A 24,398-nucleotide genomic window follows, 5' to 3' on the forward strand; every position below is an offset into this window, starting at 1 on the left:
AGGTTTTAAACATTTGCCTAATGTGGAGGGAGAAAAAAGGCAGAAAGATTTTGAAAGAAAACGCTGACATTAGTATCACATTATCTGCCTATTTTTGTTTGCCTCCTCTCTTCAAAGGGAAATAAAAAGCATCATTGAGAGTATTTTCATAATTTTTTTTTTTTTTACTTGAGTCCTAAACAGATAGGGAAAAAACGATCCTGGTTCCAACTACGGTGACCCTATGTGGCTTTCTCCTTTGCCTCTCTAGGACTCCGTGTTATTATCATACATTTAGCCTGACAATCTGAATTGGGTAAGTAAAATAGAGGACTTGTCAGCTGAAAGCAAGTCCTTAACACTTTCATCACTCCAAATGCCTTAAAACCATATTTTACCTTACAATATTCTATTGAAACCCAGCACTTGGACCCCTGTGCCATGAATGTGGCCACTGATAAAGGCCAAGATCTCTATAGCACTACTTTAAGGAGCCCCTCTGTATCCTATCAAAAAGGCTTACCTGAGAAAAGCCCATTTTATTTTGCTGCCCTGAGCATCCTAAAATTTTGTTTTCAGAGCCAGCGTTGTGATCATGTTAACACTGTGCTGTTACCTTCCCCTCTCTCCCATACATCAGGTCAGAGAAAATGGCATTTTATCTTCTAATGAGCACACAACATACAGTTTTCACTATTGCATTTTAGTATTCCCATCAACTAGCTATTCTAGATCACGAGGGCAGCTAGTGTAATCATAATGTCAATGAGAAGGGCTGTTACGATTGAGACTAAAGATTACATGAAAAGAGCTGCTTTGAAACTGGTAATTATTACCAGTCCACTAATAGCAAATGATGCATTACGGCTTCCCCATATAATCTGTATTTCACTCAGCTCATGCCCGCGCACCATATTATATTACAGTGCTCACAGATTCTAAATTCCTAAACTGCAGTCATCAATAAATGTGTTACTTGCCATAATTTGTGAAATTACTTTGTTCATAACATCTTTGATGGTTTAGAAAGACCAGAATTGATTTCCTGCGTGGCAAAATTAGGGCTACATTGATTTATTGACTTGTAAAATATAATAATATTCTTCATTTACTCTGATGAAAATCAACTTCTCAATTTGAGAGCCTCATTGGGCAATCCCAGGGATTGTTTTGATTTAGAGCAATAAACTGAGACCTGCCCCCCACACACACTCACAGGAACTCGGGGCATCAAAATGGTTAAAATGAGCTATGAGCTCACCTACTGGCTTTTATTTCTATTTATTGTGTGGGAAGGAATGACACCATTTCTAGTTTGTCAGGTGATTAAAAAGTCACATGATCAAAGCCTCAGGATTTAGATGAACAAGAGCGTTGGCCCCTGGCTCTGCTGTACACTAGCTCCTGGCTCTGGGACAGCCTTGGGTTTCCTATCTGCAAAATGAACATAAAAATAGTACCTTAAAGAATTGTGAGGCTCAAATGACAGACGGGTATAAAAGCCCTCTGTAAACTATCAGGTCCAACGTGAATGACCGTGAATGTGAGTCTTCATTACTACCAGGCTTGACTGGTTACCTAGCATGATGACTAACTACACCATACACCCGGAAGAGCATCCAGGGGAAAGTCTGAATCTAGAATCCAGAACCCAGGTCTTACCCCAGGCCAAGGTGGGGGCCAGGTTGGAGGAAAGCAGGAGGGGGCTGTTTTAAGGAGTGTGACTGTGCCCACTAGCAGAGAGGCCACAAGTGCTTAGTGCTCTGAAAGCCTGGCTCAGGCAGCTGAGTGGGGTCGGTGTCAGCTTGGTGCTAGAGCTCTCTGGAACCCCACCACCCATTTCCACATACCTTGCTCTGGTCACTCCTAAACTGGTCCTGCCAGCATGAGCACCAGCAACTTAGGCACCCTCCCATTGCAGCAAGCAAGGAAGACCGGGGTTCCACATCAGGCTCCTAGTTTCCCACCCCTCAAATCAGACTCCCTGCCCTTGGGAGGATCAAGTGGAAGAGAGAGAACTAAACAGATTCCAAGGCCAACAGCCCTTGGCTACTCAGCTCCACCCTCCTCTCTACTGCCCCACTTCCCTTCCTTCCCCTTCCCTCCAAGGTGGCTCTGTTCCCACAGCCAAGTGTGGGGCCCCAAGCACCCACAGCCAAACAAGGAGAGCTCTCCCCACCCAGCACCCAGTTAGCATGTAGGGACTCGAAACCATGAGTCCAACCCCCTAAGCTCTTCAATCTGTGACCTAACCAGGCTTAGGCCCAGCTTGGTGTGTGTGTGGGGGGGGGGAGGGGGGTGCTTTTAACCCCTGCACCACCCAGCCCTCAGGACCCAAGGGCTTGTGAAATTCACACAATAACTCTTTGTTACCTAGGATTACCTAGGAGTTAACAAAAATAAACAACTGGCTTTGAATTTGGTCCCAGGGTGCATGCCATGCCCTGCAGACACCATTCACAGGTCTAGTTTACCTCCCATCTGAAAACCAGCCCCCTGTACAGCTTCTACTCCTGCTTCTTGCTCTTCGGGTATTCTCTCCCATGACACTTGCGCCCTTTCTTTTTTTCTTTCCACAACAGGCTATTTTTCATTTACTTTCAAAATGAAAATACTTTCCTTAAATAAAAGTTAGATATCACACTTCTTTTTATCTTGAACCTGCTTTTTTGTGTGTTTGGGATGGAATCAGCCTCCCCCCGACCCCCCTAACTTTTTAGCCATGCATGATTCATACCATTTATTCCTACACAGAGAAGCAAACTGTATTACTTTCTAAAACAATATCTTTCAAAAAACATTTTTATGAACATACAAATCTAAATTTCATAGGAAGTTCTCCACTATAAAATTTGGCTTGAACAAGTAGTGGTTGGTGGTTGTGGTGGTGATGGTGATGGTGGTGGTGGTGGTGGTGGTGGTGGCTATGGTGGTGATGATGGTGGTGGTGGTGGTAGTGGTGGTGGTATCTTTGAATTTTGGCAACAATGCTGTGCATTTTCCCCTAAAACTAGGAAAAAAACAAGTAGAAATTACATATGTATGCACATATATAATGCACCACGTATATATAAAAATACACCATGTTTAAATACACATGTAAATGCATATGTAACATGCATGAGAATAACTTTGGAGTAACTCTAAACTGACTCCCTTTGGTTCCGGCCTCTGCTAAAAATGTATGCCATGGAATAATTCAGTCTTAAATGAGGCCATGGGAGCGAATATCCAGCAATAAAATGGGCTCTGACCACACAGACATTTGCAGTCACCAGCCATGGAGCCAGACAGGGCCCTGGGGAGGAGACCCACAGGGACGCGCTGCAGTCAGCTCCGTGCCCTCAGTATGGAAGGAAAAAAAAGGGGGGGAGGGAAAAACTGAGTGGAGTGAGTGGGGGACTGGGTGCCAAGTGAGTAATGGAATAATACATGTGCGGATGCCAATCTATTTTGGAAGTAACTCCTTTCAGTGCATAAAAAGTAAGGGTAATTTCCAGAAACTCTCATCTCTATACACATGGACATTTGTAGAAGAAATAATGCTCAACTTACAAATACCCTGCGGGCCATATTCTGCACTCATCCCGGGCGTGGGGATTAGAGCTCCGTGTGCAGAACGCGGGGAGGAGAGGCCCCTCCAGTGCAGAAGTTTATCTGTGAAAGAAACCCAGAATCAAGCACTGAGGCTATGAACAATGTGCATCGAAGACCACAGACTATCACATTTCCATCCCAATGAAATAGATCAACAGCATTACAACAGCCTTGCAGATAGTTAGCAGGACCAACGCCTGTATCAAAAAAAAACAGTGAAAAGTTATTTCCCACCGTTTGGTTTAATTTTTAATCTTGGTCTTTTTGACAAAAGGTAAGAGGTTTCTGAGGGGGTGTTTTTTGTTATTTTTTTTTCTTTTTTGTATTGGGGGTGGTTCTTTCATTTATTTATTTGTTGGTTATTGCTTGATGATTGTTTTGTAATAAGATGTACATAAATAGCAAGGGAAAATTGGTAATGTATGGGTAGGCTGGTAAAATAGGGGATTTATCTGCAAGGCTGGTTTACGTGCATACATTTACTTTATAGATAAGCCCAAGGAAAAAACAATATGCTGATAGGAAATGAGTGGGCTTGTGAATCCTTCCTTCTCAGACAGAGTCCCACTCTGCCTTCCCTGTCCCAATGCCCCTCGTCCCATGCTGTGTTTATGACAGCACCTTGGCTGAGCGGGAAACCTGGGGCACTTCAGGACTTAGTTGAGCCACACTCCAGAACTTCTATCAGTGGAGTGCCCCATATAGACACAAAATAGTGGAGAATTAGGATTAGACTTTTGGGATTAAAATAACTTTGGCGAGTTCTCAGTGCATAAAAAGTAAGGGTAATTTCCAGAAACTCAATAACTTTGAGCCTAAGGAACCCTCCCATTAAGTGACGGGGAGAGAACCGACATTCCAATACAGTGGCACCCAGGAAAAGTGACCCACCTTCTCCATTCCACTGCACTTTGTTGCACTCTGGCGAGGAAAAAAGACTTCTCACACTAATAAACATAAATCTAGCAGTAAATCAAGCATTTCTTGCAGTGAAATTTTTGTGAGAAAGGAAATATTTGGTTTGTGCAACCTGGGGATTATATGGTTTATGTGGGAAGTTCCTAGCTTTCCCAAGTCCACCTTGAGCTAACCAAGCATGCAGAGGTCAACCTTGAGGCAGGGTGGAGGACAAATGGGGCAGGAGATGCTCAGTGTGTCCTAGAGGTTTGCCGTTTGTGATGATTGGGGGAGGCAAGAGAGAAGAAAAACAGACTTTGATGGTGAGTAAACAGAGTATGTTTTCCATTAGCTTAATATTAAGAGCACTTAAAAGTGTTGTTGTTATACTCTAGGACAGCAGGTCTCCAGTGTAAAATACATCCTGTTCTCCTTACACAGATCATATTACCAAGAACGGCCAGGGCCATCGGCACAAAGTTTCCTTTCATGAGGACCCGGTGGGTAACAATGGCATGGGGCTCATGGAAGCTCTTCCCCGGACGGCACCAGGACTGCAAAGAGAGGCTGCTAGGGAGCCTCCACCCAGCCCACGACCAGCTATGGAGGCACGTCCTCCTCCCTGACCCCCAACAAAGTAAACACCACAGAGTGAACCAGCTAAAGGAGGAAGCCTGGACTCAAAAAATAGGTATGTCTTCATCTGACCCCTTATGTTCAATGAATTGAGAGGATGGGGTAGAATTACCTATGGATTTAGTCATAGTGTTTTTCGACGAGAAATCTGAGAATTCATTTTTGCCCTTGTATTTGCCTCAGCTATTTAATAAGTGTTTGCTGCTGAGACGAAAACCCTTTTTCTCAGGTGACCCACACAACTGAGGTGCCTCTGTGACCCCAGCATAAAAAGCAACAAGGTACTTGGACCTTGTAAGGAAATTAGACAGGCAGAGTCTAATTTCAAATTCCCTGCCACGCACTCTGGGAAGAGACCCCTGGGTGCCTCAAATGGCCTCCAGCAAGAAATGGGAGAACGGTTAACCTGATCCAGGCCTGGCCACCTGCATGTGTCTCTGGTTGGCAAACCTGTCCACAAACCTGGTGGCCCTGAGCACGCTGAGCTTCAGGGAAGGGGCCTGGCCGGTTCTCCACAGCACCAGGCCCTGTGGCACCATGAGGGCTCATCCAGGGGAGTGCGGAGTTTCTGGTACCATGGTTTGGTTTGGTTTTTGGTTTTGTTCTTTAAAAATCTTTATTGTTGCCCTAACCGGTTTGGCTCAGTGGATAGAGCGTCAGCCTGTGGACTCAAGGATCCCAGGTTCAATTCCGGTCAAGGGCATGTACCTTGGTTGCGGGCACGTCCCCAATGGGGAATGTGCAGGATGCAGCTGATCGATGTTTCTCTCTCATCGATGTTTCTAACTCTCTATCCCTCTCCCTTCCTCTCTGTAAAAAAATCAATAAAATATATTTTTTTAAAAAAAATTTTCATTGTTGAAAGTATTACATATGTCCCCTTCCCCCCACCCCCGCCCCCGGTTTTTGTTTTTTTGAGTTGTGAAAGAACTAACAGATCATCTAATCTATGCCTTTTTTTTTAATCCTCACCGAATGATATATTTCTTTATTGGTTTGAGAGAGAGAGGAAAAGGGGAAGAGAGAGAGAGAAACATCAATATGAGAGAGGAACATCAATGGGTTGCCTCCCATGCACAGCCTGACCAGGAATAGAACCTGCAAGCTTGTGGTGCATGGGATGATGCTCCAACCACTGAGTGACCCTGCCAGGGCTCTATGCCTTCATTTTACAGATGGGGAAACTACAGCCTTGAGAAATTACATGACTGGCCCGCAGCTATATTGATGGTTAGACACAAAGAATATCAGAATTAGCCTTCCGACTCCACGTCCAGTGCTCTTTCCACCTACCGCCTCCCCTCCGCCGGTCCTGCCCTGGTCTTCACTGACCAAGAAGTGCCGTGAGGAGGACTCTCCTTCTCCTGACCCAACAGGAGAAACAAACTCTTAACCTCTTGGGGGAGAGTCCAGTCCAGAGGTGTTGAGTGGGCCTTTCAAAAGGTCCAAGTGTACTGACTTGGTTTCAAAATCGGAAAACAGCACCTGATGTGCCTCCTGCGACTCTTGGCGCGCCCCGCTGTTCTCACCCTCGGCCTCTGGTCCCCTGGAGAATTAGCCAGCTGAAGAGGAGCAAACCATTCCTACCGGCCTAACAAGCCATCGACATTGCCTTTATCAGACAGACTCATCCTTGAGTTTCTCTTCCTCCAGGAAGAGTGTCAACACAAAGGCGGCGCGGACCCCAGCTGACGGCCACCGCTCCCGCTGGACCGTCCGCAGCACTCGCCTTGTGAGTAGAATCGACATTCCCACGGGAACTGCAAATGCTAAACTGTTAATAGCTTCCCCAGGGTTTAACTTCTTGCTATGATGCTTTCAATTGTTTCATCACAGTTTAGGCAAAGCCAAGTCTCACATTAGAACATATATTTTAATGCTTCTAAGCATCAGACTCAATGCGCAGCTCTGCCTTCCCAGGCAACTCCTGGTCGAAGACCTCTTCTCCCACCTGCACTTTCATTCTCCCCAGGGAGAGATGGGCTCGGGTGACCGGCTGGGAAGTAGGTGGTGCAGCTGTGCTCTCTTTACGTCCTTGGTGGCTCTCTTAGGGCAGAGGTTCTCACAGCGAAAGCCCAGGCCCAGTGCCACCATTGCCTGGATCTTGTTGGAAATGCACATTCTCAGGCCCCTGAATCAGACCTACTGAATCAGAAACAGGGTGCAGGGCCAGGGGGGCAGCAATCTGCATTCAACACGCCCTCCAGGTGACTCAGCGGCACAATCCAGTTTAACAAGTGCCACCTTCAGGTGGGGGAGGCACGGAGGCTGGAAGCTCTGATGTGCCCCTGGCAGAGATCCCTGGTCTGTGAGGCTGTCCTCCCTGCTATCTGGGAACCTCCTCCTTTAGGACTGGGATCGTCAGAAGTAGAGCAAGCTTGGGAAATCCCTAAGGCGCTCTCCATGTGGAATCCAAGGCTCTGCTCTCCCTCACTGACCAGGACAGGAAACAGGCCTGGTCCTCTCCAACAAGTAGGAACACTCTTTGCAAAACACAACATCCAAACCAGCTCAGGTCAGGCCAGTGGTGTCCTCACTGCTCCTGTAGAAGCTGAAAATGTCGGGGATGCAGCTGTGGCACCCTGTATGGCTGGAGCTACAACTGGACTCCTGCTTCCCTTTCTGGACACTCAAAGGTGGCAGGTGGCCCTTTTCTGAATCAACCTTTTAAATGCCCTGATTCCTCTGGTGAAAGGTGTTTTAACCTGTTCTGTTTCATAAAGGTCTCTCCAGACCCATCATCTCCACTTGGGGCCTCAGATATGTCTCATGCATTGTTAGGCTGCAACGTTTCCTTATGGCTGAATTGAAGAAAAAAAAAAGAAGAACCTTATTTTTCAGGTCTCATTAAAAATATGCAACCAATTGGGAAGGATTTTGATTGAAAGTGACACCTTGGTCCTTCTACATTTCTATACACAGTAAGTACCAACTTTTGATGCACTATAAACCCGGCTGGATGTCCCTGGAACTTAAGGTCACTAAATCAAGTTTTCGGTTTCATAGAGAACATCTCAAAGATCCACTTACTATAGACATACTATTTGTTCCTGACACTAATGTAGGTGTGTAGTACATCCACATTATTGTCTATTAATTAACAAGGAATACTGCTGATCTACAAATGTGCCCAAACCGCTACGCACAAAGCATCATTTCCAATACACTTAATGACTGCCCTGGGTGCCCAACTTTTATCAGGAATTAAAACCCCAGGCCTCTCTAGGAGTACAGATGTTTGCTGTTCACTAAAATGTATCTGTGTGACCCTGCCCAGTGTGGCTCAGTTGTTTGGGTATTGTCCTGTGCACCAAGAGGTTGCTAGTTTGATTCCCGGTCAGGGCACATGCCTGGGTTGAGGGTTTGGTCCCCAGTAGGGAGTGTGCAGGAGGAAGCCCATCGATGTTGCACTCTCACATTGATGTTTCTCTCTACTCCCTTCCTCTCTCTCTAAAAAGAAAAATCAATAAACTATATTCTTTTTAAAAATGTACATGTATGCATATATTATTTTCTCAAACATATATTTTTAGGTAACATCCCTGTTTTTCCAATGAGACAAGGCACAAAAGAAGTCAAGCTGTCCCCAAGAGGAATGGCTACCTTCTGAAACTGTGACCTACTTACCACGTTGGGTATTCAAGAAGAGAAAGGATGACAACCCACCATAATAGGGAGAGATCTCTATATTGGTGACAGGCCAAAGTAAAGGACCCTTACGGCCCCTTCCAGCTCCAAGATTCTCAATTCTCCTCCCCACCCAGCCAGCAGCCAACTTGTAGACTACACTTAAAATGCATCCTGGAAGTTTGTAAAGTTCCCTGAAGGAACCAATTCCAGTTTATTCAATATTACTGGATCCAAGTCACAAAAATAACAACAGTGCAGTTGACTGAGCTAGAGGCTTCTTTAACCAAAAGCAAATCCACGGAACGTCCTTCAAGTTCTTGACCCACCGTTTACGATAGATATCGGCTCCCCTCTCTCAGATTCTGTGACTTCTCAGAGTCTTATAGAGAGAACATATACCTTGAGTCATGTCGATCTAAACTGAAATGTGCCAGCTATACCACTGCTAATAGACTTCTTAATTAACCTTCCAGTATTGTCAAAATCACTTTCTCTTTTGTTCTAGAAATGAACATTTCCATGAGCATTTTTCCATCACTGCTTTTTGACCAGCGAAGGGTTTGCCAAATTGTGATGCTCTTTTAAAAAGTGTATCGTATACAAATGAAAGCAAGGGAGAGTTCTAGAGACACCACACTACAGAATTTCTTTGCTGAGACTTGGTCACGGTTCTTACATTCCTTGATATTTCATCAGCAACTTTAATTTCATCAATCACTCATTTAAAAACTCATTTTCTTTTTTGACCAATTCTATCCTCAGAACCTTGATTATCTAAACAGCACGTTACTAACCTCACCTTGGAAGAGTTCTCACCCTATGCATTCACTCTATGAGTTGGGAGATGGAGAGATGACATCTTTCATGCCCCTTTATCTGTAAAAATGCAAAAAATGCACGCCACCAATCTGTCAGGCCTAAACAAAATTTTCTGCAATCTGTGTCTTTAACATAAGCAAAGCATATAATTCCAAAAAAAAAAAAAAAAAAAAAACGAGCTTGCTTTTCTGAAGAATAACTAAGCCAGAGACAATGTGTTCCATCTTTGTGTTGAAATGCAGATTTCCCACTAAAAGGCAAATCCTTCATTTCAAAAGGTTGAATAGGATGGTACTTAAAAAAAGAATTCCAGCTGGTTAAATTTAGGGTGTTGAAAAAAGTTCACTCCAATAATATTCTTTGGCTCTGGGCCCAAAGTATTTTCGCTTGATCGTGAATTAGATAAATTTTTATTACACATTACGCTTTTGCCTTAGAATGATGGAACTTATTGAGGAGACTGGAAGGGCAGCTGCATTAAAAAGACAAATTGTCTTAGGACAGTTTTTTTTTTTTTTCTTGGTTTAACTGTGTGCTTCACTACGCAAAATGTATGTACCCAAGACACCTTCCATTCATTCATTCATTCATTCATTCTTTCATGCATACATTCAACAACCATTGACCAAATGCCCATAATGCCCAAAGCAGTAGGCTAGCCGCTGGTTAGCACACAGAAAACTCAGCCCCAGACCCCAGGAGCCTCCATCCATGGTAGAGAAGAGAAGGCGAGGGCAGAACTCATTCTATTCCAGTGTAGGAAGTGTGTCTTCAGAGAGGCACAGATAAACTACAAAGGAAATTCAAAAGGAAGAAAATGGCTTCCATTTGGGAGCGAGGACAGTGGCGTTGGGGAAGAAGGAGCTTAGGAGCCAGGCCTGGAGAGCCAAGAGGAAGGCCTTTCTAGACGAAAGAGAACACAGGTACGGATGCCCAGAGAGAAGCAGAGCCCAGAGTGTGCACAAAGCAAGTGGGGCCCAGGGGGTATCGTGACATTTAAATCAAACTACGGTGCATTGATCCATACAGTTGACAACAGAGGATATGGTCACCTCAACGGCCCTCTGAGGACTTCTGTGGAGCCTTCAGCTTTCCCACGTTCCTATGTTCAAACACCACATTTGCTGAGGGACGCAGGCATGTGACGCTCGGGGCAAGTTCATCTGCCCTCCTTTGTTTCCCCACCTTGACTTGCTTCCCCTGATGGATGGTGGGTGGTCTCCCAAGGCCGACTCCACTGTGTTCTAGCCCCCAAGTCAGACCAACAAGTGTTGATAGCCACATTCTTTGCTATCCTGCCTCCCCAGCTTAAATAATCTATTTCAGATGTATCATTGCCAGTTTAAGATGGGCTTGTACTTGCTGACACATTTTCAACATATGACTGTACAAGAAACGTGGAGATTTTCCTATACTGCTTTGTCTCTTCAATCATCAGCGTGACCTTCCCTCCAAAATCTCCCTCTTCCTTCTCTCTCCTCTTCTCCACAGGGAGTGGGGCCACCTTATGCCTGCTGAGTCCTTAATTTGAGGATTTTGTTTGTGTATGGTGAGGTGTGCGCGTGCGTGTGTGTGTGTGTGTGTGTGTGTGTGTGTGTGTGTGTACAGGCTTGCCTTTTCCTGAGGTAGTTTTCAGGTTATTTGGGGGATTTGGAAACTATCTTTTAAAGATGCCCTTGCCCAGTGCATTCCTCTGTGAGCCCCACAGACCCTGTCTTCAGATTCTTTTCTTCCTTTAGGATGTGAGGGACTCATTCCTCGGAGAGACTGCTGGAACGAAGTCAGAAATCTAGGTTCTCCGGGCCCAACTCTGCCACTTACCAGCTGTTCGTGACCTTGAGTCAGTCTCTTCCCCTTTCTGGCTCTAAGCGTTCTCATCTTTAAAAAGAGAAGACTGGCTGATGTGTATGATGACTTCTCTTTCCTGTTCCCCACACCAGCTGCAGTCTCCTTGAGAGAAGATTTAGGGCGGGAGACTTGGACGCAGTTAAGACACCTACTACGGGCCTTACCAGAAGCCGGCCCGGATGGGCTTTGTACCCTTTGTGCCTTGCAGGGATCAGGAGGAATCCAGAGACCTGTGTGGGCTGGGTTCTGCCCCAGGTTCCTTCTTAGATTTAGTGTAAACCTCTGGGGCACAGTCTTGCAAAGCTCACCTGTCTCAGCGTCAAAGAGGACACCTAAGTGGGTCCTGACCCAGAGAGGCTGAAGGTCAGAGAGAACCAGGAAGAAAGTTCCCACAAACTCAGGCTAAATGTCAAGGGAAAAGGTCTCTGCTGTCTGTGCCAGAAGGCCAGTGGCGAAGCTCGGCCTCATGCCAGAGCCTCACACCCACTGCTCACGAGGGCACCGGCAGGACTCTAGAAAAAGCCAGGGTTCTCACCCAGCCACCTCACACCAGCGTCCTGTGGTCCCTGCCCTCGACCAATGACCAACGCGAAGGGTTCCTGGAAAGCCATGTGCAGGATGGGTTTCTGTAAAGTGAATCCCATTTGCTAACCGACATAATTTCAGAGTTGTTTCATCACCCTTCCAGGCTCATCGAAAATTGGCAGGGCTTCTAAGATCTTACCTTTGAAGAGCTTCCTCCTCCACCCCCCTCCCCAACCTCTCTGTCAAGTAGTTAATGATCTGTAAACAAACACTTTAAATTCAGTGGGGGAGCTCACTATTTAAAGAAACCCTGTGGCGAAACCTTTTGAAAAGTTAACAATCTTTCTGTAATGTGAAAAATCACCCTCTAATTGATCAGTTTCCATTGGTGAGATTGGTGTGTGTTGGGCTTTCTGAAGGTGGGGCTCACCTGCAACCCCTTTGCAGTTGGAAGAGGAGGTGAGGGATGAAAGAAGCTGGCCTGGGTGCATTTTCTCACCCGAACTGGCCGGCCTCGCACAGATGTTCAAAGACTCCACTCGCACCTCTCTACCCTACCTGAGAAACGAAGAGAAGGGTGGAAAATCCTAGTCCTAGACACCTGGCAAGCTTGGGAAACCACCCGAGCTTCTGATTTAAGTATTATTAGATGCCTTTCGCATTTGGGCTGTCAAGATGGATCCCATGAGACTGACCATTTGCTTAGCAAACGTTTGGTTCTGATAGCACCAACCAGGGCAGTGAAGACGTGTCTATCAAAGCCAACAGAACGTGCAACTCCCAAATTCCTCTGAAGAGGCCACCCCGAGCCTTTTTATCTGTGTCAACTCACAACCAATGTAATGTATGCCTCTCTATCACCATTTTCATCAGTCTCGAGAAAATACCACAGTAAGCTTCAGGAAACGAAGCTTTGCGCGTATACCAAGACCCTTGATGTTTTCGGGTGTTCTTGGTGGAGGAGGACATGGGCCGGGTGGGGACACGGGTGCTTGCTGGGGGGACCGGGAGGGGGAGGCATGGTTGGAAGATGGGAGCAGGCCCAGGAGCACTGCCAGCCTGCAAGCTAGAGTTTTCTGCTCTTATCTCCCAGGAATGATCTGAGCAAAGCCTTCCCCGGAAAAAGGCCCAGAAGAACAGGCAGCCCCGGGAAGGCTGTCAGGCCTCCAGGTCCGGCCCTCCTTAAGGAAGTCTGTCCTGCCTCTGCGGAGGCTTTATCTGCTTCCGAAAGCCTTTCCCTCACATCTGGCCCCACAGCAATCCTGTGGGATAAGGCCAGGCGTTATCCTCACCTCCCCAGCCACGAAAATGGGAGATCTCAGGGTCGTCCTACAGGGGTCGTGAGGGCAGGGCGGGGCACTCAGGGTCCTGCCCACCTTCTTTGCCCCTCGTCACCACTCACCTCAGGTCCCCTGGAGGTGGGTCAGGGCAAACTGCTGCCCAGGCACTAGTCTTACAGACACTGATTTGCCTTCCTGGGACTATAACGTGCTGTGTGTGTGTGTGTTTGGGGAAGTGGGGTTGGGGGGGGGGGGGGTGGGGGCCACACTCTACCGGCCTAACATTCTGTGATGGACCAGCTTGGCCAAGAGATTCTCAGAACTAGAACTGGACATTTTCCAGAATGAAAACCTATTATGTCCTATGGTTAACACAGAACTGCTCAGAAATTATGAGAACTAATTTAAGGCTTCAAAGCGCTACACACTGTTTTTAAAAAAAAATGGTCTAGCAGGTCAGGCTCTGACTTTTCTTCAGGAACAAAACTAGGCTGCCCTCTCGCCTGAGGTGAGATTGAATCGCAGAGGGTTCTGGTGCTGGGAGGCCAGGCCTTGTCCCAAGGTAGCAAGTCCCTCTTTCAGAAAACAGGCCTCTGCCCGCCCACACGCTCCTCCGGCTTCTGCCCCCGTCTACTCAGTCCCTCAGCACCCCCCCCCCCCCCCCACGCCTCCTCCCGGACACACAGCAGCCCTGCTCGGGCCTCAGCCCTAACCTCTCAGACACAGTCCCACAGAACAAAGGCGAGGCAGACATAGCCTATTTATTCAAGGCCTAGTTTCTTGGCTTCATAGTTATTTTCCTGGCTTTTTACCCAATTTCAAATCCTTCATTTATACCACTTACCAACCTGGAAAGAATTTCCTGAATAAAAAAAGAAATGCCCACATGTATAATCCGTAATCATTCGAGAGGCCCCAATCCAGCCACAGAATGGGTGCTGCCGGCTGTTCTCAGGTTTACTAATTCTGTTGATTCAATGGGGGTAATGCCCAAAGATATCAGACACGCTCTCCCCCCACACCTCCTCAAACCAAGAGCGCATCATCTCAGCTCTGGTCTACACACTGGACAGGTGCACTGGGAGCTCAGCTCATGGAGGCCTGGCCCCCTGTGCAATGGGTACACATGCCTCTTTTCCTTCTCCATAGGCATTATGGGGAGGGGGGGTAGGCAAAGGAACCCCACACTACAGAGGAGAGACCCCAGGATCATTTTTCATTTTGAATGCCTCTAAGATTCAATGAGATTCTTCAATCAAGATCTCTTACGTCTACCAGGAACGGGAGACACTCCACTCTCCCTAACAAGCCCCTCGGGCTGAAATCTTTTTGCTTCCAGAACCTCAACTTTCGACTGCTGGGTAGAAAGCCCCGTCTGTCACCGGCCCACAGATCTCCGCCGCCTTCGCGCTCAAACCCTGTCAGGCGGTGGGGAGTGTGGACAGCAGGGCTGACACCGTTTCAAAGAGGCCGACCAGGCAAGAACCGTCCTGCACGCCTGCCCCGGCTCTCATGCAATAAAATGTCTTTTATCAGCCTAACTCAAGGCAAAGAGTCAAGGGTCTGTCACCATTTTAAAGAGGCTTATTACATGGCCACAAAAATTTGCCTCAGGCTGCAACCTGGCATGTAAGGTATCAGCGTGGGACAGGTTCTTTTGATTTTATTTTATTTTCTTACAAAATCCGAAAATGAAACGCTTCTGTCCCTCCCTTCCACCAACCGTCTTTTGATTTATGGAGAGGAGGAAAGAAATCTGAAGTTGACAGGTTGGGACAACTCCACTCGGCTTTCTTACTCAAAAGCTGCTTTTGTTAAACCATACTTTGCATTTATGGCCTGCGGCTCTTGGCTGACACAAGGGCGGCTCCTCCAGTGAGGAGCAGGCTGTGGACTTCCCCGGGAGGAGGCCCCACGGAGATGACTGGGAGCACCGAAGCTCAGGGGGTGGGGGCACGAAGGCCCCCGGCTAGACAATGGATAGGACGGCAAGGCTATGGCGCGCTCTGTCCCCCGCTCTCCACTACATTGGGGTCCCGGGCTCCCGGAATCATCGTGTATCCCACCAGCACTGGTCCCCCAGCTGAAGCCCACGCCTTCTGAGAACCAAGATTGGCCTGTCTACTTCTCATCGCCCAGCACCCCTCTAGGCAAAGAAAAGCCGTCAGTAAATACTGAGAAATCGAGGCTGCTCGGTGGACTCTCCTTCCTGCCGGAGGCTGTTTGTTCTAAATGACCCGGCTGGCCGGAAGGAGCGGCCAGGGAGCCAGCTGTGGCCAGGGGAACCTTCCCTTCCTGAAGCCAGTGAGGTCTCTTCAGTAAATGATTCACTCACCAAGGAGCCTCCAGGTCAGCCTTGACCCCAGGCATGATTACAGCCCCTTGAAGGTGGCTGCCGGTCCGTCAGTCCACTGTACAATTTTGGCACTCTGTAACTGTATGTTTACTCAATGGTTGTTATGGACAATCAGGTTAGTAATTCACTTCCCAAATGCTGTGTAATTACTAGATGTCAAATTTCCTTACGTCTTCTGATGAATTGGTCCCAATTACCTAGTCTGGGTCCCTTTCCTCTCCTCTCTTAAATTTCTTTTTTAGTAAACCCTACCACACACACACACACACACACACACACACACACACTTTCCTCTCTTCTTACCCCCTAAGGCACCCCCATTTTTATGCCCCAAGAGAAAGAATAGCATGAAGTCCTTCCATTAAGATAATCCTGTTTATAACCCATAGTTTTGCTACAATAAAAAGGCTTTAAAATGAGGCTAGAAAGCTATCCATGGAAGGGTCAGTAAAAGCTGGCTGGCTGATCTCACCTGCCTCCCTGCCTCAGACGCAGAACACCTGAGCCACCCACACCTCATCACCTGAGCTGCACCCGATCCTGGCACAGCCCAGCGGGGACCCCGAGGAGAAGGAATGCAGAGCCCTGGTGTGTGCTGCAAGGCCGGGGCTCCCCAGCCCAGTGGCTGGCAAGGGCCCTGGGACGTGAAACCACACGGGCTTATGAGACAACTCTGCTCGGGACATGCTGGAGGGGGTGAAGAGAGAGACACATGTACCCTGGAAACAAAAATGGGAAAGGGGTCCCAGGAAAAGCAACAGCAGCCAGAACCCAGGGCCTCCCCTCTGTCTCCCAAGGGCCCTTCGCACCTCTGCTCTGTGGTTTTAACACGCTACACCTCACCCACCACAAGCGGACAACCTGCTTTCAAAGGTCAAAGCCGTTTCTGCTCCCCAACAGGGCAGTGTGGTCAGCTGACCCGGGTCACCCCAGCCTGGAACTGAAGCCACCCAGGCCACAAGCTGCAGGGCAAGACAAGGGTCCCTGAGCACAGCTGCTGAAGGAGGAGAGGGCACGAAGGCGACAGGGTTGTCCCCAGCCTGCTCCTGGCCACGAGTGACTGCGGCTGAGACAGTGTTTCCTCCCCAAGCTAATGGGTTGTGATTTTTTTTTAAGTCTTCTTTTCTTTTCTTTTTTTTATGTTCCACCCCCCTACACCTTTCTCTCTCCCAGCACACACAATTCGAGGCTCTAGTGTTTTAAAAGGTGCTGGTTTGTTTGGGATGTTTTTTTCCCCCCACAGATAAGATTAGTTTTCTAACAGACTCCCAATGCCTTTTTCTGTTATGCTAGGAAGTGAATTGGGAAAAGCCTGGCCAGACAGCCAGCCCCACAGAAAATTCCCGAACTCATGAGATCCATCTAGATAGAGAGAATGTCTCCTGAACCTCTGGTCCATTCTAACCTTGGTGTCAAAAGAATGCAAATGGACGAATGCTTCCCAGCTGAGGGCTTGGCGGTCACTTTCAACTCAAACATCCCTGCTCATCAGGGTGGGAACAGACTGGTAATGGGGGGATTTCTATACGTTTAGAACATTGGGGACTGTTCTACCTAGAGTGTAGTTTGGTTGGCATTTCTGTGTTGTTTATTCAGGTTGTGGTTTCTTTTCCTCCCTGGGGGGGGGGGGGGGGGAGTGGAGCTGTATTTGTTTCCTGATCGTGGACAGAAGGAGGGTGTGCAGTGGAGGAGGTGTGTGGGGAGCAGGCGGATAGATGGAGTGGGGCCGAGAATATCCGGAATTGGAGGAAAGTGAGAAATGGAGCTGTTTCTTGGCTTCCAAACAGTTGTAATTTCTACCGCCACTGCTTAGATCCTGGGCACCAGGCACGAAGAGTGGGAAAGGGGGCATGTGACAACTTTGCAACAACTCGGGATTTGGCATTTAAATCCACAGGAAATAAGAAAAATAGAGGGACTTCTTATTTATAGATTTGCAGATGAATTGAATGAGATAACCAAAATGCACTTCTCGTGTATCTGAGGAGCAATTCCATTTTCAGACTTGGAAAGTTTCCCATAACTGAGTATCACCCGACCCCGGCGGCACGCTGCGTCCCAAGGTTAAGATCGGGCATCCTGAAAACCGGGCAGAAGGCCGCTGCTTTGGGGGTAGCGCGAGAATTCTCCTTGGAAGGACAAGTTGGTACCACACTGCATTCAGCTGGATTCGGTTCATCTGATTACACAGTGCCCGGCTTTCTAGAATATGTAATCATCTCTTTCTGATGACATTTTAAATGTCCAACTAGACAAATAATTGCAGCAATAATTGATAGCAGAGTCAAGCAGGAAGATCACTGATTGGCAGAGTCCCCGCCGAAACAAATCTTTCTTTCAAACGTTACAGGAACGAAGCTTAAATCTAACTTTTGCTGATAAATGCTCAAAATCTGATTTACTGATAAAGGCACTGCAAGAAGACCTGCACTTCCGCCTGTGATTACTTTGTGAGCCGTTTGAGAAGAATCAGGCAGCGTGATTTATATTATCTCACTTCCCATGAATAATTTGCACGGACAGTGTGGGTAGTTTGGGGAGAATCAACACGGGCAAGAGGAGTGTGGGGCTCCTGGTGCTGCAAATCCTCAACGATGCTGGGCAACCATCGAGTTTATAGCCCTTTCCCCCTCCAATATGCCTCCCTGCTGGAGAAATGTTGGGGGGTGCGGTGGGGGGGCACGCAGAAAGGAAGACGCACAAGTGATCAGCTCCGCTCAGGCCCTTGAAAACTGGTTTAAATCAAGGCCTCAAACCAGGACTCAAACTCCCCAGCCCTCCCTGCGCAGAGAGCCCTGAACATGGTCGGGAGGCCTGGGCTCCAACGAAACCCAAGCAATCGCAGGCAGGTCCCGGGAAACGGCTTCTATCTGCTTCGGCCCCCAGCCTGTTTCTCCATCTGAGGCAGAACCCAAATCGATTGTCTCTATCACGTGTTTTGATTGCAAGATTCAAGTTGTTACAGTGTGGGGAACCGCTTTCAACAACTCGGGCCCTGTGGAATGCTATGGTCAGAAATAACTCACGGAGGATGCTTGTCTCCGGGAAACATCAAGTGAACGAGCTGGCGTATTAGCAGACACAGATTACAGTAAGGAAACTCGGACCAGCCGCAGAGCAAGAATTCAGAGATGGGGGTCTCAGCATTTGCCGGAAGCACTAGAATGAGGATATCCTTTCATTTTTCCACTATTTTCTTATTGTTCTTTCTTTTTTCTTTTTTTTTTGGTGGGGGGGGTGCTTCCCCGCCCCCGCCCCCTTCCCCCCCCCCACCCCCATTGAATCTGAACCATTACAGGTGAGTCCTTTCACAGCTTCTGTTAAAAATCAGAAGCTTGTTAGACGTAATGATTATCTGCGCTGTGACACTCACCACGTGCGAGGGGGCTTGTCAAACAGCTTTCCTCTCATTTGGAGCTCCTCTGGTAATTAGAAAGCCCTCAGATATTCTGCAAATGCAGGTCACTATCGACAGCTCGTGCTTTGGATGCTTTGCCTGTGACAGTTGTTGGGCTGCCCTTCTCGGAGCTGGCAGCGTTGTCCAAACTCTGACAGTGTCAGAAAATGCAGTCACCGCGGCCGCCTCGCAGGGTGTGCCCGGCAAGGTGACTGTCCGCACAGTCTGTTCCTCCGCAGCCAGCCGGCCTGAGGAAACCTGCACTCACCTTCCGCTGAAAATAGCTCTAACGTCAATCCTCTCTCCCTTCTCCCCCCCCCCCTTTTTCTTCTCCTTCTCACCGCTCTCTTCTCCCTTCTTCCCATGATCTTTCTAGCATCTCCCTTCTCTCGCCTTCCTTCTCCTTACACCTCACCCCCACCCCGCCCAGCCATCAGGGATCCTCGGCTTATTGGAAACGGTCATGTTCACCAGAGAGGGAAGTAGATCTCACAGATGAACCAGATTGTTTTTTATTGAAACAGCAGTGATTGTGGAACAGAAACTCTCCCCCCTCCTTTAAAAAAAAACAACACATTTCCTATTTTTGTGTGCAGGTCAGCAGCTGCACCTGGTGAGGCGGAGGTCAAGTCTATGCCTCCAGCAATGCTCACATGCTTTTCTCTTAAGGGAAGGGGGACCTTGAAGGGGGAGAAGAGGAGGAGGGAGGAAGGAAAGGTTAACGACCCAAGCAAAAATGTATATAGGGCTGATGTTGTCCATTCTCATCACTATTCCAATATAAGACCTTACAATTGTAAGAATTCTTACTTAGGAATAGCTTATTATGACTTATGTGCTTGGAGGAAGGGGGCAGTGGTGATGTGTCCATGATCATATGTGAGTAACTTGTGTTTATTTCACCAAGTTCATCCAAACTTCATCAAGTTCAAGCCAAAAAGAAATCTTCTGTGGCACTTAATAAGAAATATAAACACTATTTGCACATACACACACACACACACACACACACACACACACACCCCAACAACAACAAGGCACAGCCCTGGAAGAACCATCTGTCCCTTGCCACCACAGCCCCCAAGTTAACTCATCTCACCAGGCCAAATCCCAGGTCTTACCTAAGCAGGCCCAATTCTTCCGTGAGGTCCCTGTAAACAAACACAGGAGACTGCGGGTAACGGGAGCCTGGCCTGGCCGTTGCTGGCTTATGAAATGCAACGTGGGCTGGTGGAATACTATGCAGCAGTAAAAAAAGAAGGATCTATATTACCTTTGCGACAGCATGGACGGACCAGGAGATTATTATGCTAAGTGAAACAAGTCAGTCAGAGAAAGACAAATGATCCCACTAATATGTGGAATCTAATGAACAAAATAAACTGGTGAACAGAATAGAGCCATGGATGCATGGAACAGACTGACAGATCTCAGATGGGAAGGGGTGGAAGGATGGGAATACATTAACCAAAGAACATATATGCATAGCCCATGGACACGGACAATAGTTTGGTGAAGGCCTGGGGTGAGGCGGGGGCTGGGTGGATGGAGGCAAAGGGTGGGAAAATGGGGAAATCTGTAATACTGCTCACGATAGATAGATAGATAGATAGATAGATAGATAGATAGATAGATAAAATGCAATTGGCTGGGATGGGGGTGAGATGCCATGCGCTAGAATTCGCACAAACCCAGATTAGATAAAGTCACAGCAACTGAGCATGGTAGAGCAAGGTGACCCCTGCAAGAATCCAAGGACAGCATCCTCAACAGTGGGCCGCTAACCCCAGTGGGGGCCATGCCTCCACCTACATCCTGTTGCTGATGGCTTGGTCATTGGCCTCCAGACATCAGTCCCAGGAGAACCCTCAATGCTTTTAAGCTTACTGGGGGCGGGGGGGAGACACCCAGGCTTATTTAGATCCTGCCTGTGAGGAAAAAATAAGAAAAAAACCTAGATCTGGAAAATAATGTGAATAGTGGCAAAAACCAATCAACTCATTTCTAGAGAAAAACCCTCCATCCATCGTCACAAACTGCCAAATATTAGAATATTCCTTGGAAGCTGTCCCAGCAACCTAGATATGAGAAACTACACTTGCTATTCTGAGGTGAGAAGCGAAGTTGTCTTTCACTCGGGACTGTCAAACCTGGACTATAAATACAATCGCTGACCCTTGTGGACACCGGGCTAAGCTCAGCCCAGAGAAGGCAAGTGATTCCCTAAGGTCACACAGTAATTCCCGGTCCCCCAGACCAGTCCCCCTTCACCAAATAGACGGTTTTATCTTCTCTTGAAAATATGTCTGGCTACATCTGATCCCCATATTCAATAGGAGAGCTGAGGAATGAGACTGTACATTTTAATGTTTCTCTCTCCTACTTTCTTTCTCCAACTTCTGTTCTGGTTGTTTCCTCCCCAAACACACACACACACACACACACACACACACACACACACACACAATCTATTTGGTACATTTAGGGATCTATTTCTATATCTACCCAATATTTCTAATACTCTTGTTCTGTCAGCAGGCCAAGAGTAGAGGACAGTGGCAAGCCGTCCTCCATTCTGAAATGGACTTCACTGAAAGGCTGCTGAAGGTCAAGACAGCCTGGGGAGTCTGGTAATTACACGGGGGCTTTCAGGGTCATTGCCCTGTGGGTGAACTCGTTTCCAGAGCATGGCTTGTGATTTGTTCTCTCCCCCACACGTCAAATGGAGACGCCAATCACAGCTCTGCTAGCCCACCTTGCCCCACCTCAATGTAGCCTTCTTCTCACATAATGAGATGGGTGTGGCCAAATGCTGAGAGTCCACTTTATGCAAATACATGTAGTTTAGTACTAAGGCAAGTAAGGAACCTATACTTCAAGTAACCTATACTTCACACACGCACACACACACTTTAAGGGGTAATTTCTAAAGTCGTACCAATGTGCAATATTGAAAGAAAATGGCTATATCCAGCCTGGAAAAGCCTTGAACTTGTCCCTTTCTACATACCACAAGCCCCGTGGTGGACCTGGGATCCTCCAGCTTTGAAATAAGTAATGCACAGAAATGGGCAGATTGATGGATTAGCTGGTAGATTATCAGACACATGGAAACTCCAGCTCAACATCAGGATTGGGCCTGGAATTTCCTTCACGGAGACCTTAATAGCATTACACGGTTGACCAGGACATCATGGTGTGACAGAGGTGCAGCCCATAGTCTTCGAATGACCACGGCCTCCACGGAATGCTTCCACTCAATGCCCTGGGAATGGCACTCGCCCAGCCTGAGACAGTCATGCCGTGGCTCACACCTGACCACTGCTCTGCCCGCTGCTCACTCCCGCTTTCATGCATTCACCCTTTCCCTGCCGTCACAAATGGAATCAGAACAAATTAATATTTAATTTCGAGATTACTATTCTATCAGAACAAAAAAGACTTGGGTAAATGCAAAGCTAAGGCAAACGCCCCTCCCACAAATCTAACTTAGCTATTCAGACGCTCACAGTTCTACGACAGTCTTCCTGCCTTCTGCCCGCTATTTGCCAGGGGCCTCTGCCACAGGCAGGAGGGGAGAGCCGGCACCACACCTCGAAGTGTGTGAAGTCCTAACCTTTTGCCCATGTAATGATCTACTTATAATATTATATTATTATATTATATCATATTATATTATATTTTGTCTTTAATCAGAGGAAGAGGAAGATAATTTGATATCCCATAAAACTCCCTAACCTATATTTTGCAAGTCAATTACCCAGCCTTTTCGCATTAATGTCAGCTTATCCCATATGCTGCACCTCCAGTCCAGCTCTCGGGTGCCTGCGACCCACAACGCCACACGCCCCAAGTATAAGGAGAAAACTCAGGGTGGGGGCAGGGGGCGTCATGCAGCGGGCAGGTACTTTTTCGTCATCTAAAAGGAAATTGGGAAACTGTCTTCTCAAATGGAGATTATCTTCCCGAGGGATCCTTCTGGTGGGCTATAAATACTAGTACATACTAATCAACATTATATATTTAAAAATGAATACAGAATCTAATTAAATTATAAAACTAAATTATACTGTTATAAAATCCAAAGCAGAGAGAGAAACATGAAAAAGAACGCTTAGCTAGTCCCCTTAAGTTTAGCCCTATTCTCTGGCAGTCAATCCATCCTTAATAAAGGGGCTCTAAGTAACCATTTCTCTCCCCTATTTCTGAACAACAGAATAAAAAAAGCAAGAGGTTCGTTTTTACTGCATTCCCCCATCAACCATTCTATCTACAGAAGCTGCAGAAAGGTGAAGACTTAAAACCTGCATAAGAATTTGGCCTAAACCTATGAAGAGGAACACAGGCATGTGGAACAAACACAAAATACAAATGTTCCCAACTCCAGCTGCCCGATAATGTTCGTCTCTAACAGGCTTAGGACTCTGCTTCCCAACTCTAAGACAGAAGAGCTAACAACTCTGGGGAAACATCAAAACTATTGGATGTTAAACTCTTAGAAACCTCTCTTTGTTGTTACTTTTGACCCGGTTTCCAAAATACAATAATAATACTTCTCCCGCATTTTCATTATGCAGGAACATTGACATTTTCCCAGGTGAGTCTGTCTCATTGGCTGTTAAAAGAGAATGTTTCTTTCTTTCCTTCTAGGAAATCTGGCTATAGCATCAGCGTCTGTAAAAGATACCTGAATCATCACTTTAACGGAACAATTTCTCCAAGAATTCCACCTCTGAGAGGGCGAAGACAACCGACGACCGTCTCCGCAGTGTGTTGGGAAACACCACTGTGTTCTCCCTCATTCCTCTCCTCTGTCCTTGGCAATCCAGTTACGATTTGACAGCATTTAAAGATGACAGTACTTGAGGTAATAGGACAATGCCATAACAGGATTACAGCAAATGTGAGAGAAAGGACACGCGGAGGTACTGTCATTTAGGTAATGTCATCTGTGATCAGTTTTGTTTCATTTTTTGCTGACACAGAAGTCAGTATCACTTATACAATTCATTGTGAACCCCGGTGTGGTCGTAAATAGTTTGCTTCCCCCATGAAAAGAAATATTTATTATACTGCAGGGGGATTCGGGAAAACTTTCTAGCTTTGGTTGATGTGAAAGCAGTAACAAAAGAATTTTCAAACCAATAACCAAAGATCCAATAATAGTCTGAAGTCACTACCACCCCAAATAAATTTATCTTCAAAGAAAGAAGAGCCCTATCCAGCTTGGCTCAGTGGATAGAGTGTCGTCCTGTGGACTGAAGGGTCCCGGGTTCAATTCCTGTCAAGGACACATACCTTGGTTGCAGGCTCCATCCCCAGCCCTGGTTGGGGCCTGCAGAAGGCAACCAATTGATGTGTCTCTCTCACTTCGATGTTTCTCTTTCTCTCTGTGTGTCTCTCCCCCTCCCTTCCACTCTCTAAAAATCAATGG

At 47.1% G+C, this 24,398-nt stretch overlaps 1 protein-coding gene across 11 annotated transcripts in view; it reads right to left on the minus strand.

Annotated features, from left to right (window-relative positions):
- Positions 1 to 24,398, minus strand: part of BCL11A (BCL11 transcription factor A) — a gene marked incomplete at both ends in the record, with an annotated part of 98,209 nt that overhangs the window by 11,752 nt on the left and 62,059 nt on the right. For 7 of the 11 annotated variants that reach the window (XM_079792595.1, XM_079792597.1, XM_079792604.1 and 4 more), the window contains one exon: positions 3,535 to 3,636. The exons of the other annotated variants lie outside the window; for them this stretch is intronic. In XM_079792595.1, coding sequence (XP_079648721.1) covers positions 3,535 to 3,636 — 102 coding nt within the window. The remainder of the gene's footprint in view (positions 1 to 3,534; positions 3,637 to 24,398) is intronic. 11 annotated transcript variants of the gene reach the window in all.

The sequence above is a fragment of the Cnephaeus nilssonii genome (assembly GCF_951640355.1).
Source record: "Cnephaeus nilssonii genome assembly, chromosome: 15".
Taxonomy (NCBI): domain Eukaryota; kingdom Metazoa; phylum Chordata; class Mammalia; order Chiroptera; family Vespertilionidae; genus Cnephaeus; species Cnephaeus nilssonii.